This window comes from Bufo bufo, chromosome 2 (genome assembly GCF_905171765.1).
Source record: "Bufo bufo chromosome 2, aBufBuf1.1, whole genome shotgun sequence".
NCBI classification, from domain to species: Eukaryota; Metazoa; Chordata; class Amphibia; order Anura; family Bufonidae; genus Bufo; species Bufo bufo.
In genome coordinates, this window is record NC_053390.1 from 445095971 (window position 1) to 445111296 (window position 15326).

Below are 15326 nucleotides of genomic sequence, written 5' to 3' on the forward strand. Positions count from 1 at the left end.
GTCATCAATGACATTCATCTATTATTTTATATTTTATTTATTTAGTATATGCTCATTGAGAAGTTCTGCCCGGTAGTAGTGGGTTCGCGTTTAATTGTATAGTTTGCCAATCGCAGTCATTATTCTACGGTCTGGTGGGTGGACGTTTATACTGGTGAGCTATGTGTTTCCCAGCCTCCATTGGGTTCGTCCCTCTACCCATACTCACCTCCTAACTTGTACGCTAGATACATAGTGTTGGTGGCCAATCACTATTTGGCCTCTCTCAAAGTCATGTTATAGCCCATCAGTTGCTCTAGGTTTTTGCCTCCCTAGAGGCCCCCTTATTTTTGTTTAATACTATTATTTAATGATTTCTAGGAGACACGCGCACACTCTGCCCTAACCCCTGAAGACGCCGGTAACGGCGAAACATGTCGGCGGGCAGCGTGAGGCTCTAGTTTTAATACAGTGCAGTTTACAGCCCCAAACAGCATAAGGGGAATCGCACACTGAATGTTGAGCATGCTGGCAGCGCGCAGCCAGCAGCATCAGTGGTGATTAGGAGTGTCCTGTATCCCACACTAAGGGGATGCTGCACAACACTATAGCACTCTAATAGACAAGTGAGGACTGTAACGCACTGCAATTTTAAGATATAGTTAAGGTAGCAATTCGTTTTACTAATATACAAATAAAAGTTAAGTATTAGGTAACTTGGAATAGGTGCTGGATTAATAAGTGTATATTAGTCCTCTGGACATCAGTAGTTATTATATGGGGTGATCACCCCCCTGTCATTGATCACCCCCCTGTAAGGCTCCATTCAGACGTCCGTATATGTTTTGCGGATCCGATCCATGTATCCGTAAAAAACATACAGACGTCTGAATGGAGCCTTACAAGGGGGTGATCAATGACAGGGGGGTGATCAGGGAGTCTATATGGGGTGATCACCCCCCTGTAAGGCTCCATTCAGACGTCTGTATGTGTTTTGCGGATCCGATCCATGTATCCGTGGATCCGTAAAAAACATACGGACGTCTGAATGGAGCCTTACAGGGGGGTGATCAATGACAGGGGGGTGATCAATGACAGGGGGCGATCAGGGAGTCTATATGGGGTGATCACCCCCCTGTCATTGATCACCCCCCTGTAAGGCTCCATTCAGACGTCCGTATGTGTTTTGCAGTCCGATCCATGTCTCCGTGGATCCGTAAAAAACATATGGACGTCTGAATGGAGCCTTACAGGGGGGTGATCAATGACAGGGGCGTGATCAGGGAGTCTATATGGGGTGATCACCCCCCTGTAAGGCTCCATTCAGACGTCTGTATGTGTTTTGCAGATCCGATCCATGTATCCATGGATCCGTAAAAAACATACGGACGTCTGAATGGAGCCTTACAGGGGAGTGATCAATGACAGGGGGGTGATCAATGACAGGGGGTGATCAGGGAGTCTATATGGGGTGATCACCCCCCTGTCATTGATCACCCCCCTGTAAGGCTCCATTCAGACGTCCGTATGTGTTTTGCGGATCCGATCCATGTATCCGTGGATCCGTAAAAAACATACAGACGTCTGAATGGAGCCTTACAAGGGGGTGATCAATGACAGGGGGGTGATCAATGACAGGGGTGATCAGGGAGTCTATATAGGGTGATCAGGGGTTAATAAGTGACAGGGGGGGGTGTAGTGTAGTGGTGTTTGGTGCTACTTATTACTGAGCTGCCTGTGTCCTCTGGTGGTCGATCCAAGCAAAAGGGACCACCAGAGGACCAGGTAGCAGGTATATTAGACGCTGTTATCAAAACAGCGTCTAATATACCTGTTAGGGGTTAAAAAAAATCGCATCTCCAGCCTGCCAGCGAACGATCGCCGCTGGCAGGCTGGAGATCCACTCGCTTACCTTCCGATCCTGTGAACGCGCGCGCCTGTGTGCGCGCGTTCACAGGAAATCTCGCGTCTCGCGAGATGACGCATATATGCGTGACTGGGCCTGGAGCTGCCGCCTCCGGAACGCGATCCTGCGTTAGGCGGTCCGGAGGCGGTTAAAGGGGTTTTCTTTAAAGGGGCAGAATAGGTCCAAATAAAATAAAACAAACATAACTAACCTAACCAATCCCCATACTGCTGTTCTGACATTTACCAGGTCCCTGCTGGTTTCCGCTTCCTGGTCCTAGCTCCTGTTCAGCCAATCACCGACTGAGGCTGACTTGTTTTTTTAGTAAACATTTATTAGTTGCAAGGTCACTCTCAACGTTATGTTCACTTTTGAGTTTATATGGAATTAGGCAACATAAAATATTGTATCAACAAAGAGAATCGGTACAACGTGTTACCTAATAAAGTTAAAAAAATTTTGTGACATAAAACAACATACAAACATACATGTAGAGACCATACAGCGTGCCTCCAGAGGCAGTTCACAATGCATCCACTTCTGGCAGATCTAAGTTATTTCAATTATTGCATTCACATGGAGGGTGTTGTGAGTGCAGGGTCTCGATCAGCATATATTATCCAAAGCTGTTCTAGCCCTGTGGTCACTCCTCTCTCCAATGTGAAACAAGTTATAGGCATAAATATAAGGCGGGCAGAGGTTGCATTTATATACTCAGATCATATCCATCCAAATCATAAGTTAATCATCAAAAATCAAGTTGTATGTATTGGACCCATCTGAGTCCTTCACCTACCCGATATCCAGTGGCGTGCGTGTGGGCTGTCTCTGTTTGGCATACTGCAGGAGTACGCCAAACAGAGACAGCCCACACGCACGCCACTGGATATCGGGTAGGTGAAGGACTCAGATCGGTCCAATACATACAACTTGATTTTTGATGATTAACTTATGATTTGGATGGATATGATCTGAGTATATAAATGCAACCTCTGCCCGCCTTATATTTATGCCTATAACTTGTTTCACATTGGAGAGAGGAGTGACCACAGGGCTAGATACAACTTTGGATAATATATGCTGATCGAGACCCTGCACTCACAACACCCTCCATGTGAATGCAATAATTGAAATAACTTAGATCTGCCAGAAGTGGATGCATTGTGAACTGCCTCTGGAGGCACGCTATATGGTCTCTACATGTATGTTTGTATGTTGTTTTATGTCACAATAAAATTTAACTTTATTAGGTAACACGTTGTACCGATTCTCTTTGTTGATACATATTAAGGAGGTACACCATTGTTAATGCAAGGCTGTTTCGATCCAGTTGAAGAACATAAAATATTGAGTTACTTTATAAATATATTCCAATCTCTATCTTAGGCTAAATGTGCTAATGCACAGCTGCATTCTCAATTTTGCAGGCTTCTTACCTTAAAGCACACTTGTAATTTCACATAGCTATACAGAATGAGCTGTTGTATATGTGTATGAGGAATATGCACTATTTCTGTCCATTATATGACTTGTATATGGAATCTTTAGCAGTTTTTCCCTCTGTAGGCTGCATATCTAATTCTCAGTTGTCCCTAAGCTGGTGGATGGAGACTAGCTGTATTTATGTCTGCCCATACACTGCACACAAAGAAAAGGAGATCCTGCTCTCCCAGAATTTTCTCTGATAAGATATACTACAAAGTTTCTTATATCCACTTGTACTATTGATTTAAGCACAATTTGCTGAAAGTACAGTAATCCTTTAAATTTCCCATAATTGTTTGTTGACAAAGTCTGGACAGGATGTCCTGCGTTTTTCTATAATTTTCATAATGGGAAGAATCAGTGAAACTTTTTCGAAAGTCCACCTCTTTGTGAAGACCCTCCCTTTTTTATACCAGATTTCCAGTTTTATCATATATGATGTATACTGGCCTACTCTTGAAGACCATTTATCAATTAAAATTTTGGTGGTCATCACAAAGAAGTTTGACTGTGTAGTCTTTATACAAGGCAGTGTACAATAAAATGATATATCAGTCCAACTAAACGGTTAGGAACCTGTCAACAAGTTGATGTTATATATGTGTGTGTGTGTGTGTATATATATATATATATATATATATATATACACACACATACACACACACACACACAAACACACAGTGTATATTACAGGCTGTAACTAAGGATTAGCAAGTAAAGGTACTGCTAAGGTAAACAATGCTAAGTGCAGTAGTTACAAAGATCCTTAACTTTCTTATGTTGATATTAACTATTAGGTTGCTAAAATGTTAATGTATAGTATAAAGATAGAAAATGTTTAATGTGATTTATCTTGATTTCAGTTTTATATCCGCTCTATGGTAAAAGTCAGTTTGGTACTTCTATTATAAGAGGAGTGATATATTCAGAGTGTCGAATACCCATTGAGTATGCAGGTGCTTTGTTATTGTGATTTGCTACTTTCTCTGGACTATGAGCTCCAGGACCTGGGGCCACAGATTCTGCTTTTGAAATGTGATGCCTCCCAAGCATGGAGTATGCAGGACTTCTTCTCATATAGAGGTTATTATTTGTTTGTTTATAATGAGCTGGACCAGGTGTATGAGCCAAATCTTCAGAATGCCCTCCACGATGTATTCTGCCAGAGAGGCTGAAAGCAGGTGCAGATGCCTTCAACGGAACACGGGGACCCACTACTGGAGGCAGGGAATATGTGTTTGGAGCTGGTATCTGATCTATGGTTCTGTATCTCGTTCTAGAGCCCATGGAGTATGATGGTGGCTTCCGATATGTTGGAATAATGCATTTCTCAGGTCTATAAATTCCAGGACCTGGAACTGTCTCTTTATTATCTATGAAACATACATCAAAGATCACAGAATTAGTGTTAAAAAAGTCAAGGTTTACAACTGTAAGCAAAAGATATGTCAGAAAACTAAGATATTGATATAAATGTGCATGCTTGGATGAGTGTGCATTTTAATTTCAATAAAAAGATGGAGGTAAATATCATTGATGTTGTGTGTTTTAAGGTGGTGGGAAAGCACACTCACCTTAAAGAACCTTCATTAGGAATCCTAGCAGCACAGCAACTCCAGCACCGCATGACCAGAAGGAAGAGGCGCCATCCCTGCTCATTATAAGGTATACGACCTGCAATGGCACCTTCCATCCACTAGTAAGTGCTATTGGACCACAAATGAAGATACTGCAGTGCTCTAAAAAGAGAGAGTGCAGTGCAGAGGAGGAAACCAGCCCCTTTAAGTGAAGCAGGGAGTCAGAGAGTAAGAGGAACCCTAACATAAGGACCAACTGATGCCTTGAGAGTCAGTATACTACTTGAAGTGCTCTCATCCCCCTTCTGCTGGGAAGTACTGAAGTGACAGAGCAAACTACCCCACAGTGGAGTCTGCCTTAGCATGGACAAGATTGTTAGGAATTCTGCAGTGTATCAAGTGCGGTGTGAGGGGCTGGGTCTAGTAGGGTACCGCCAGTCTGCCTGTCTACTATCTGTAGTATTACATGAGTAGCAGAGTCCAGATCTCTGCTTTTTTTTATTTTCCTACTGCCCCCATTCCCCCGCTGTCAGCTAACATAATGGACAGGACTCATTAGTTTCAACAGCAGTCCTGACAATATACTTTAAAGGGAACCTGTCACCAGGATTTTGTGCATAGAGCTGGGGACATGGGCTGCTAGATTGCCACTAGCTCATCTGCAATACCCAGTCCCCACAGCTCTCTGCGCTTTTATTGTGTTAAAAAAACGTTTTGATCCATATGCAAATGACCTGATATGAGTCCTGTATCCGGAGATGAGTCCAGCGCATGCGCAGTGTCGGCATCATGTTCATTCCCTGTGCTGCCATCAGCACAGGGAACGAACTACGCATGCGCTAGCTCGCGCATCGCGAGATTTCGGCGCTACAGCTCTGTGACGTCAGCCAGCAAGGAGGAGATTCGGAGGACGCAGGGCGGTGCTGGGCTCCTTTCCGCTTGACTTATCTCCGGATACAGGACTCATATCAGGTCATTTGCATAATAGTCCAAGATCATGGTGACAAATTCAATTTAATACATTCCCCCCTCAGTCTTTCCATTATATGTGTCCTCCACTTATGATCAGTTCCTGGCTTTAAAAAATGCGTTATAACATACAAGTTGCAATGGGTGACCTTGAATACTTAACTTTTAATATAAAATGCAGATAAAATAGTAGCCCATAATCAATTAAAAAAGTACAAAAAGTGACGCACACTTGTGCAATGATTCACGGTGCAAAAAATAAAGAACGGTCTTACCACATGGTCATTTCGTGGTGCCTAGATGGGGTCTCTTTGATCCAGGTGCTGGGTCTCTGATCCTGGACGTCGCTGCTTGACATGAGCTACTCTTTTTGCTCAGGGAGCAGTCCTTTCACCCTAACAAGGACGACCCCACTGAGCCATTACTAAAATAACTAGGTATCCCTGCTTATCCCTATAGAGCTTTGTGACTGCCCAGCTTCGTCAGGGAAACAGCAGGGAGACCCCAGAGAAAAGGTAACAAATGTTCCAACGCGTTTCTTTGGCAACAAGCTAAATCATCATGTATAGAAAGGGGCTCAGCAATGGTCATTAGCTGAGGCCAAAAGTACAAAAAGAGCCCTATACCCATATAAATGTCCACATGGTGTAGGCTCCAGTGTGCTGCGTATGGCAACTAGGATGGTGATTCCGGAAATTGGGCTCTAAAGAAGGTGATAAGAGTGATTATTATAAGTTGAGATAAATCTCATTGCCTCATCTTCTCTCAGCCTACTATCCGGTTAACAAATTGATAAGGACAAATAAAGAAATGAAAGCCCAATTCCTAAGAGGTATATGTGAAAAACATTATGCAAAAATCGAACAAGGAGAGAGAAGGCAGGAGGAGAGAAGGGAGAGGCAAGGAGGCATGGTGGAAGGAGTTGTACAGTGGAAAAAATGTAACAGCCATACACTAGCTGCTCATTTAGACCCTTTGGTTGTACCGTTTTTAGTTCAAAGATCCACTATGTCTCTCTTTGTAGCACCCTCTTGTCCTAATCTCCTCCCCTCATGGAAATGGGGACAACCTCAATTCCCATGAAACTAATTCCAGATGAGTCTCCCCCATGACTTAAAAAAAAAATATGGACATTGAGGCGGTGGTGTGTTTTAGATGAAGAAAAAAAATGGAAAAATTGCATATAGTGTTTCAATGTGTTCAGCATCACCACAATGTGTGGCAGTGTGACGATACGTTCACAATGACTATTTTTCTGTGCTGAAAAAAAAAACGATGCAGAATCCCTATCAGATTTTTGTATGCGTTTTTTTTCCTGTTTTTTCCTGGATTTTCCTATTTTCGATTTCGATTCCGCACCATGAACGAAAAGGAGTGTGCTGTCCATTCTTGACGTGATTTTTAAAACCGCAAGTGAAAAATTCCCCATTAAAATGCATGGGTTTTTGGTGCAGAGTCCATGTCAAAATCGATGAAAAAAATCGGTATGTTCGGATGGAGGATTTTGGGTGCAGTTTTCAGCTTCAAAACCACCTCCCAAGACCATGCCAAGGTATATTCTTGGTTCAGTTACCGCATGGACCCCCCACAGAAAGCTGCAGTGGGAGCCTGCTCAGGGTTTAACTCCATTCAATGGAGCTAAACCTACAGCGGGTCTGCATGACAACTCACGGCATAACCAGCAGCACTGCGCAGCGGCTTCTGCCGTGGGATACACAGCCAATTTTGTCATGGTCAAAATCCTCTGTGTGAACCTACCCTAACAGCTCCTTGATTTAGTAACCCAGTATAAGGCCTCATGTACACGACCGTGTCCAGTCTGGCATTTTGCCAAATGGAATGTCCTCAATAAAGCAGTCCTATCCTTGTCTGTGATACGGACAAGAATAGGATATGTGGGGCTGCGGAACGAACGTGTGCAAGCATACAAGTACACGGAGTGCTGTCCGCATGTTTTGCGAGCACATTGAAGTGAATGGGTCCACATCCAACCTACAAAAACTGCAGCTCGGATGCAGACCCAAACCACGGTCGTGTGCATGAGGGCTATTCAGGAAATTACTTAATAAGCAAAGCACTTGACTTTAAAATCCTGCAATCCTCACTGCAGCTGTAATGTCGCTGTTGGAATAAACCACAAGATGGTTAGGGGAAGGCCACATGGAGGAGCTCTGCTCCAATTGATGAGGTGGCTGCATTATTTTACTAGCAAAATGATGCAGCCTAACAACCAATATGAAAAGGATGCTGCAGTTGTTGTTGCCTTTGTGTGGCCTTACCTTTATGTTCACTCGACGGCTTTTGAAAATGTGTTTTTCATGCAGTTTTTGATGCGCTTCTGAAACAGGTTTTTGTTTAATTCAATGCAAAACTGCATTTTCAACTTGTGGTTATTAGCATCGAAAACGTGGACATATATGGAACGATTTTCTTACACTTCCCTTTCATTTCAATAGGAGATTCAGAGTGGATTCTGCCCCAAGCCAGGACACTCTGCTTCTTTTTTCCACATGGAAAAAAATAAATCAAGTGTCGCTTCCCACTGTAATGAATGGGAGGCTGTTTTGAGGCATTTTTTTTAGCTGATTCTGAGGCGGAAACAAGCCAAAGAACTCTGTGTGAACTGGCCCTTAGGGTATGGCCAAACGTAGTGTAAATGCTGTTTGGGAAGTCCCTCCCTGGCTTCTTTAAATGACAGGGCCAGGCAGTGGCAAAGCAGTGACGGAGCGGTTGGCCTGTTTTAGTGGAATATAATTATTTACTAAAACAGACATGTCAGGAGAGGCTACGGGTCCTCTTAAATTTCTTGGAACAAAGGAGACCCTGATCTTAAATATTAATCTTTTACACGTCTAAGTACATGGGCCTGCCGAGTATTAGTAGTCAAGATACAATACTAAGCTTGGAGGACATGCAAAAGAGACAATATCGGTGAGTTGTATACCATGTGTAATTAATATTAACATAATATGTATATACATTAGCTCTCTCCATTAAATAATGCTCCACAAATTTACAAGAGGAATGGTATAAGTGACTAAATCAGGCAATATGACTGTTTCAATAGAAAGCAAATAAGCCTGCAGTCGTAGCTGAGGATCAATGTCTCCCTCTAGTGGATATGCAAAGAGATATCTCCTAAGAAAGAGAACAAAGCTCTCTCTAGTGGAAAAGAGGTTATACAATATTGGAAAAAAAAATTGCAATGTTTTTGAGTGGAAAAAATTCTTAACTTAACACAGGTCGCTTTCACACAGTCAGTGTTTGATCAGTCATTTCCATCAATGATTGTGATCCCAAGCCAGTAGCAGAGCCCATAACATATAATAAAAGATTTATTCCTGTTCTAATGGAAATCAAACAGTGATGTGTGAACTAGGCCTAAGGGCTCATGCACACGAACAATTTTTTTTCCATTTTCGTCCCTTTTTTTTTTACAGGTCCGTATGAGGAACCATTCACTTCAATGAGTCTGCAAAAAAACGGAAATGACTCAGTGTGCATTCCGTTTCCGTATGTGCTTTCCGCAAAAAAAATAGAAATGTCCTATTCTTGTCCGTTTTGAAGACGAGGACAGGCTTTGTTACAATAGATCTGCAAAAAAACGGATGCGATACGGATGTCATCTGTTTAGTTTTTTTGCGGATCCGTGTTTTGTGCACCGCAAAATACATACGGTCGTGTGCATAAGCCCTAATACCGTATATTATGTCTCATTCATTGCTGAGAATGAAATACAAGTCATATGCAAAGTGAAGAGGTGGCTTTATGTAGCTCCCATTCACTTCTATGGAATGTATGGAAACAGCCCTAACACAGCCCACTTGGCCCTTTCCATAACCTCAGCCACCTTGTGCCGTGGCTTAGAATGAATATTCCAGTCTCATCCAGTCTGACCCAGACTTAAAAAATATTGTCAGGTTTAAAGAATCTAAACCATATGAACACATTGATCTATGTGGCCTTGTGTCAATGGCTCAGAGCAGTGGTGGTGTACTGGTGTTAAAAAAGTTTCTTTGGGAATACCGTTTGTGCATCATTTAAAGGCCACCGCCTCAGTAATGTGGCAGACCATGTACTGACTACCTATCTTCTAATGGCACATCATGTCACAAAGCACGTCATCTTCAGCTGGTTACTTCAATATGACAATGACTGCACACTTAACAGCCCAGATTTAATATTAGTTAAACAGGGTAAACTTGGACAAGGGAGTCTTAAGGGGAACCTTTCATCTCCAAAACACCCCTCCCCCCCCAAACTAGCGTAAGCATTTTATAGTGTAAATCAGGGATGCTCAACCTGCAGCCCTCCAGCTGTTGCAAAACTACAACTCCCAGCATGCCCGGAAAGCCTACAGCTATCAGCCTACAGCCGAGCATGATGGGAGTTGTAGTTTTACCACAACTGGAGGGCCGCAGGTTGGGCATCCCTGGTGTAAATGGTGCCGAGTGCGGTTATGTCATTTTTATCTTCATATTGACTTGCATTCTGAAAATGTTCTCCCACAAACCTGCAGTATACATTGAGAGGACTCCTGTACTGACACACATAATGGAGAGGACTCGAAGAGGAGTCCTCTCAATGTATTTTACTGCTGGTTTGTAGAAGAACAGCGTTAGAACACAAGTGAATATGAAGATAAAAATGACATCACTCAGCCGCAGTGTACAGCTTACAGATTCCCTTTAAAATTAGCCAGATTTGTCACAGGGGCTCAGGTTGTATTATAAATGTGCACACATTTAGACTGACTGTCTAACTTTAAACCATCTACTGGTTGTAATTCACACTGTCATTGATCCCAAAACCTAACCAGAATCACATTTTATTGAACACAATTAAAAAATATTAAATTATTACAATAGGGATACAAATAAATGGCGTCATCTCTCATATATGATGGTCAATAAATATTAATTAAAATGATCCTACAATACTAAGGAAAATGTAAATGATACCTAGTTTTATTAATGTATTTCTATTCTATATGGGGTTAAACCACCATTATGTGATCCCAAAGTGCGGTTCCTTATTCACTGAATACAATGTGGGAAGCAGTAATAACTGTGTATCGGCTGTGAAATGTCGCCTGAAGGAACTAGCCTCCCACACCTATATTATATACCCAACGCGCAAAACGCGCGTTGAGGGGACGCCTTCAGTCTCAATTTTTACAGCGCAGGTATGCCATCTTACAACTGATCAGTATAATAAGGTATTGGTTCCTATTTATTCCACTACATAATTTCCATGCATATGGGTATATAATAAAGGTGTCTATTTTTTTTTTAAACAGAATTTTGGCTCACTTCGGCACATTGCAGGTAACGCCCCTTTTGCTGTGTCACCACACCCCTTGCTGCTAAGCCCCACCCTATTTTTAAGCAAATCAAAAAAAATCTACTAAATCTAGTGTCTTCACCAGTTCTTCATCCAAAAGAGCACCTTCCACTTTGTGCTCAAGTGTCTCAAGATGTCACTCAAAGCTGTTATTTTAGGCACTTTCAAAATGTGACATCTCAGAATAAAAAACATATATGGGAATAGCCTGGTTTTATGTACCAAAATTATAAGGTTTTTTATAATAATGTTAAAAGTGCACACCGTATTTTACTGCTAGTGATGCCATCCATCCCCCATAATAGACAGTGGTAGAAATCCAGGATATGCTTATATACATAAAACATTAACCATCTGGGACACGTCTTAAAGTTTTAATTACATGTGCACCCTACCCTAATGTTGTTAGTACCTACCTGCTGATTTGCCACGTGCCAGCATGGAGTAAGCAGGACCAGCACTCCGGCCAAAACGCGTTAGGCTTGGCTCCACATAATACTGAGGTCCTGGACTACAATCGCTGAGATGAGCTACAGAAGAAAGACAAAAAAGGAGACCAGACAGAAGAAAAATGGAGGGAAATAAAGAGAAAGAATTAACAGATTGTCAGATGATAACATCTGAAAGCACAGAATGTAACATGATAAGGTAATAAAGATCAAATATTTAAGAGGTACATAGGATCCTGTGTCAAAGTTAGTAATCTTGCTTACCAGAGTGACTTGTGCGTCCATGGAAAGAATATGCTGGACTGGAGTATTTAGTATAGTCGTGGCCAACAAACCCTACTGTAGGGGGCAGGTTGTACCGTCCAGGACCGGGACCTAAGGGTGTGAAGGTGGAAGAGTCAGTTATTGTGGATATAACCTTTATTTCCCTAAACATTCAGTGTAGTATGCGTGTAGACGGTGTTCAGTCAAAAAACAAAGTGCAAAGAGATGAGGTATTTATGGGGTTGTCTGGTTTAGACCAAGCATTTTCATAAATGTATTTCAAAATGTAAAAAAAAAAAAAAAAACATAAAACAAGGTCCCAGCACTTCCCTCCTTTATCTTCTCCTTTTCTATTATTCTATTATACAATTTCATCTCATATTCCAATTATATAAATAAATAATATTCCAAAAATGTATAAATAAATCTGTATGTCCCAGGAGATCCACGTCCACCTCCTCCCCTCACTGTCTGTGACAAACAGTAAGACAGCTGGCTGGAGCAGGAGCCTCCTTGTTGGCCATGTCTGCCATATTATAAAAGAAGCATTCAGCCCCACCCCCTCCATCAGTCCAGCCAAAGATGGAACTTATCAGCAGAAAATTAAATGGGTTTGCCAGGATTTTTATACTGAAAACCTATCCTCAGGAAAGGTCATCAATATCTGATCGGTGGGGTCCAACACCCGGGACCCGAAAGGATCAGCTGTTTTGAGAAGGCAGTGGCACTCCTGTGAGCGCCGCTGCCTTCTCACAGCACCATACATTGTATAGTGGCTGTACTTAGTATCGCAGCTCAGCCCCTTTCACTTAAATGGTGCTGAGCTGCTCCTAGGTCACGTGAACGATGAACGTGATGTCTCTGGCCTAGAAAAAGCAGAAAGAAGGCACAGAAGCGCCGCTGCCTTTCTTAAACTGGTGATCGGCAGGGTCCCTGGTGTAGGACTCCCACAGATCAGATACTGATGACCTATCCTGAGGATAGGTCATCAGTATCAAAATCTCAGGGGTTGGGCCATCTCATACTTTGGTGGCATATTGCTGGGATACGCCACCAATGTCTGATAGGTGCAGTTTCCAGAGGTAGAATTTGCACCTGTCTCTAAGAATGGGACTCCCAAAGTGCGGCCACCCTCCATTCACTTCTATGGGAGTCATAAAAATAGCTGGGGCCCAGTTCTAGAGATAGTTGCAGTTCCCAGAGGTAGGACCTGCACCTATCGGACATTGGTGGCATATCCTAACGATATGCCACCAAAGTGCAAGATGGGCCAACCCCTCTAACGCCTGTGTTCTCTGAAGAATTTCTACAAACTGTTTATGTCAGGATCATATAAAAAAAAATTAAATTATCTCTCTGTTTACTTTTATCATTTATTTTCAGGTTTGAACTTGATCGACGTTTGTCTTTTTTCAACTGTATTAACTATGTAACTAATGTTCCTTTAATGGGGCATGATCTGTTAGCCAGAACAGGGGCAGCTACAAAGTGCAAAACTCCCTCTGGAGGACCCATCCATGCATTACACAGACAGAACACTGATCTCAGTGAAATTGTGTAATGCTCCTGTGGTTCCATGCAACAGCCACCTTGTTATAAGATTATCATAGGGGGACCCTGCTGTAAAATAGTAGACAATTTAGCAGACATTTAATTTCTTATTCTATGGTTACCTCTTTTAGGTATGATCAGTTGTGGCTCTGATTACACTTACCTACTCTGATGACACATACATGTATATACCTATACTGAAGTAAAATAAAAAACTTTTGCTAAAGCAACATATCAAAGGTTTTGATCGGTGGGGGTCTGATTGCTGGGACCCCCACCGATTGCTAAAATGAGAAGTTGGAAACATTCAAAGTGCTGTTTCTTGTAGATGATTGAGATGGACTGGAGGTGAGCTCATAACATTTCTACTGAGCCCATGTTCAGTAGCGGGGAGACTAATGGGATCTCAGCACTTGGAAGGCTACCAATCAATGTAGTTATGACACTTTAAAGGTTATTCTTTCCAAGTCTAATATTAGAATAACCCTCGTAAGCAACGACCAAAGTTATGGACACATCTGAGAAAGCTGTGCTCTGGCCGTTTCTGTAACTCCCATACATAGCAGTGAATGAACGGCACGCAAACAGCGTAACACAGCGAGTTACATCATCTCTGTCATTCAGAATGACATATGTCTCATTACAACCTCAACATTTCCACTAATTAATGCAGCATCACATAAACCAGTATCATCTATTAGGGTACGTTCACACCAGCAACTAACGGTAATGAGAAATCCACACTGTAGTCAGCCTCAGACTTCTGCCACAGACTTCACTGTGGATTTTTCAGATGGAACGATTCAGTGTGAACGTACCCTTGAGTCTAAAGAAAACATAGATCTGCTTGTTTCTTACAGTTTAATGCACCATGCATTGCAGCTTTAGTTACAGATCACTCCATGGTAAATAGAAGATGCATCTACGGAAGAGCTGAGAGCAATAAAAGACAAGATTACACAGACTGGACGAGAAGATACCGTAAATGGGATGGAACGCGTTATCACAAAATTTTAAAGTGAAAATGATGAAAGGGTAACAGGACATGCACAACAGATATAGAGAGCCACAGGTTGGGGTTACAGCAGGAGATGCTAATGGTGAGGTAGTAAATAGTAATACCAGTACTTCTTACCAGTCTCCTTCGCTGCAATCATTGGAGTTTTCCTTTCTCTATGCTCTCCCATCTTTTGCTCCTCACTCCGTTAGATCCGTAAAAAATGTATACTATAAATAATATATGTTACAAAACTGATGGAATCAATGAGATTAAAGGATGTCACCTCAATATTAATCACATACAGTACCCCAACACTAGTTTTGAATCAGCAAAGATGTCTTGTCATGGATGTCCCTGGGCTACACTGCAGGTCACAGCATGGTAATGTGACCTGAGGATGTTCTAATAAGTGTAAGCTTATCCCATTGCTGTCTCATCTCCCCCTCCCAAATTACCCATCAGCCCCACTCACTCAGGTTCCAAGTCACTGGTGCAAGACCGGCTCCATTATGACTCTTGCTCATGCTTATTTAACTACTTATGTACTTAATCACTTACCTGTAACATTGTGCATTGCTCTCTAACCCTTTCAGCCCTAGAGGATTTTCCAATTTTGCGTTTCTGTTTTTTACTCCCTACCTTCCTGGATCCATGACGGCTTGTTTTTTGGAATACAAGTTGTACTTTCTAATGTCAGCATTTAAAGGGAACCAGTCAGCGGCAAAAGCCATCCCAAACCGCCAGCATACCTTCAAGTAGCCGGCAGTGAGTTTCTAATGATGATTTTCTTACTGCATTAAGAT

General features: G+C 42.2%; 1 protein-coding gene across 1 annotated transcript; it reads right to left on the reverse strand.

Moving 5' to 3' along the window:
• Positions 1-4247: 4247 nt before the first annotated feature.
• Positions 4248-14827, reverse strand: ODF3L2 (outer dense fiber of sperm tails 3 like 2). Its single transcript, XM_040420398.1, has 5 exons — positions 14659-14827; positions 14382-14456; positions 11973-12083; positions 11676-11789; positions 4248-4743 (listed from the first exon to the last, which is right to left on the reverse strand). Exons 2-5 carry the CDS (start codon positions 14398-14400, stop codon positions 4259-4261), a joined length of 729 nt encoding a protein of 242 aa, XP_040276332.1. The 5' UTR covers positions 14401-14456; positions 14659-14827; the 3' UTR covers positions 4248-4258.
• Positions 14828-15326: the final 499 nt, after the last annotated feature.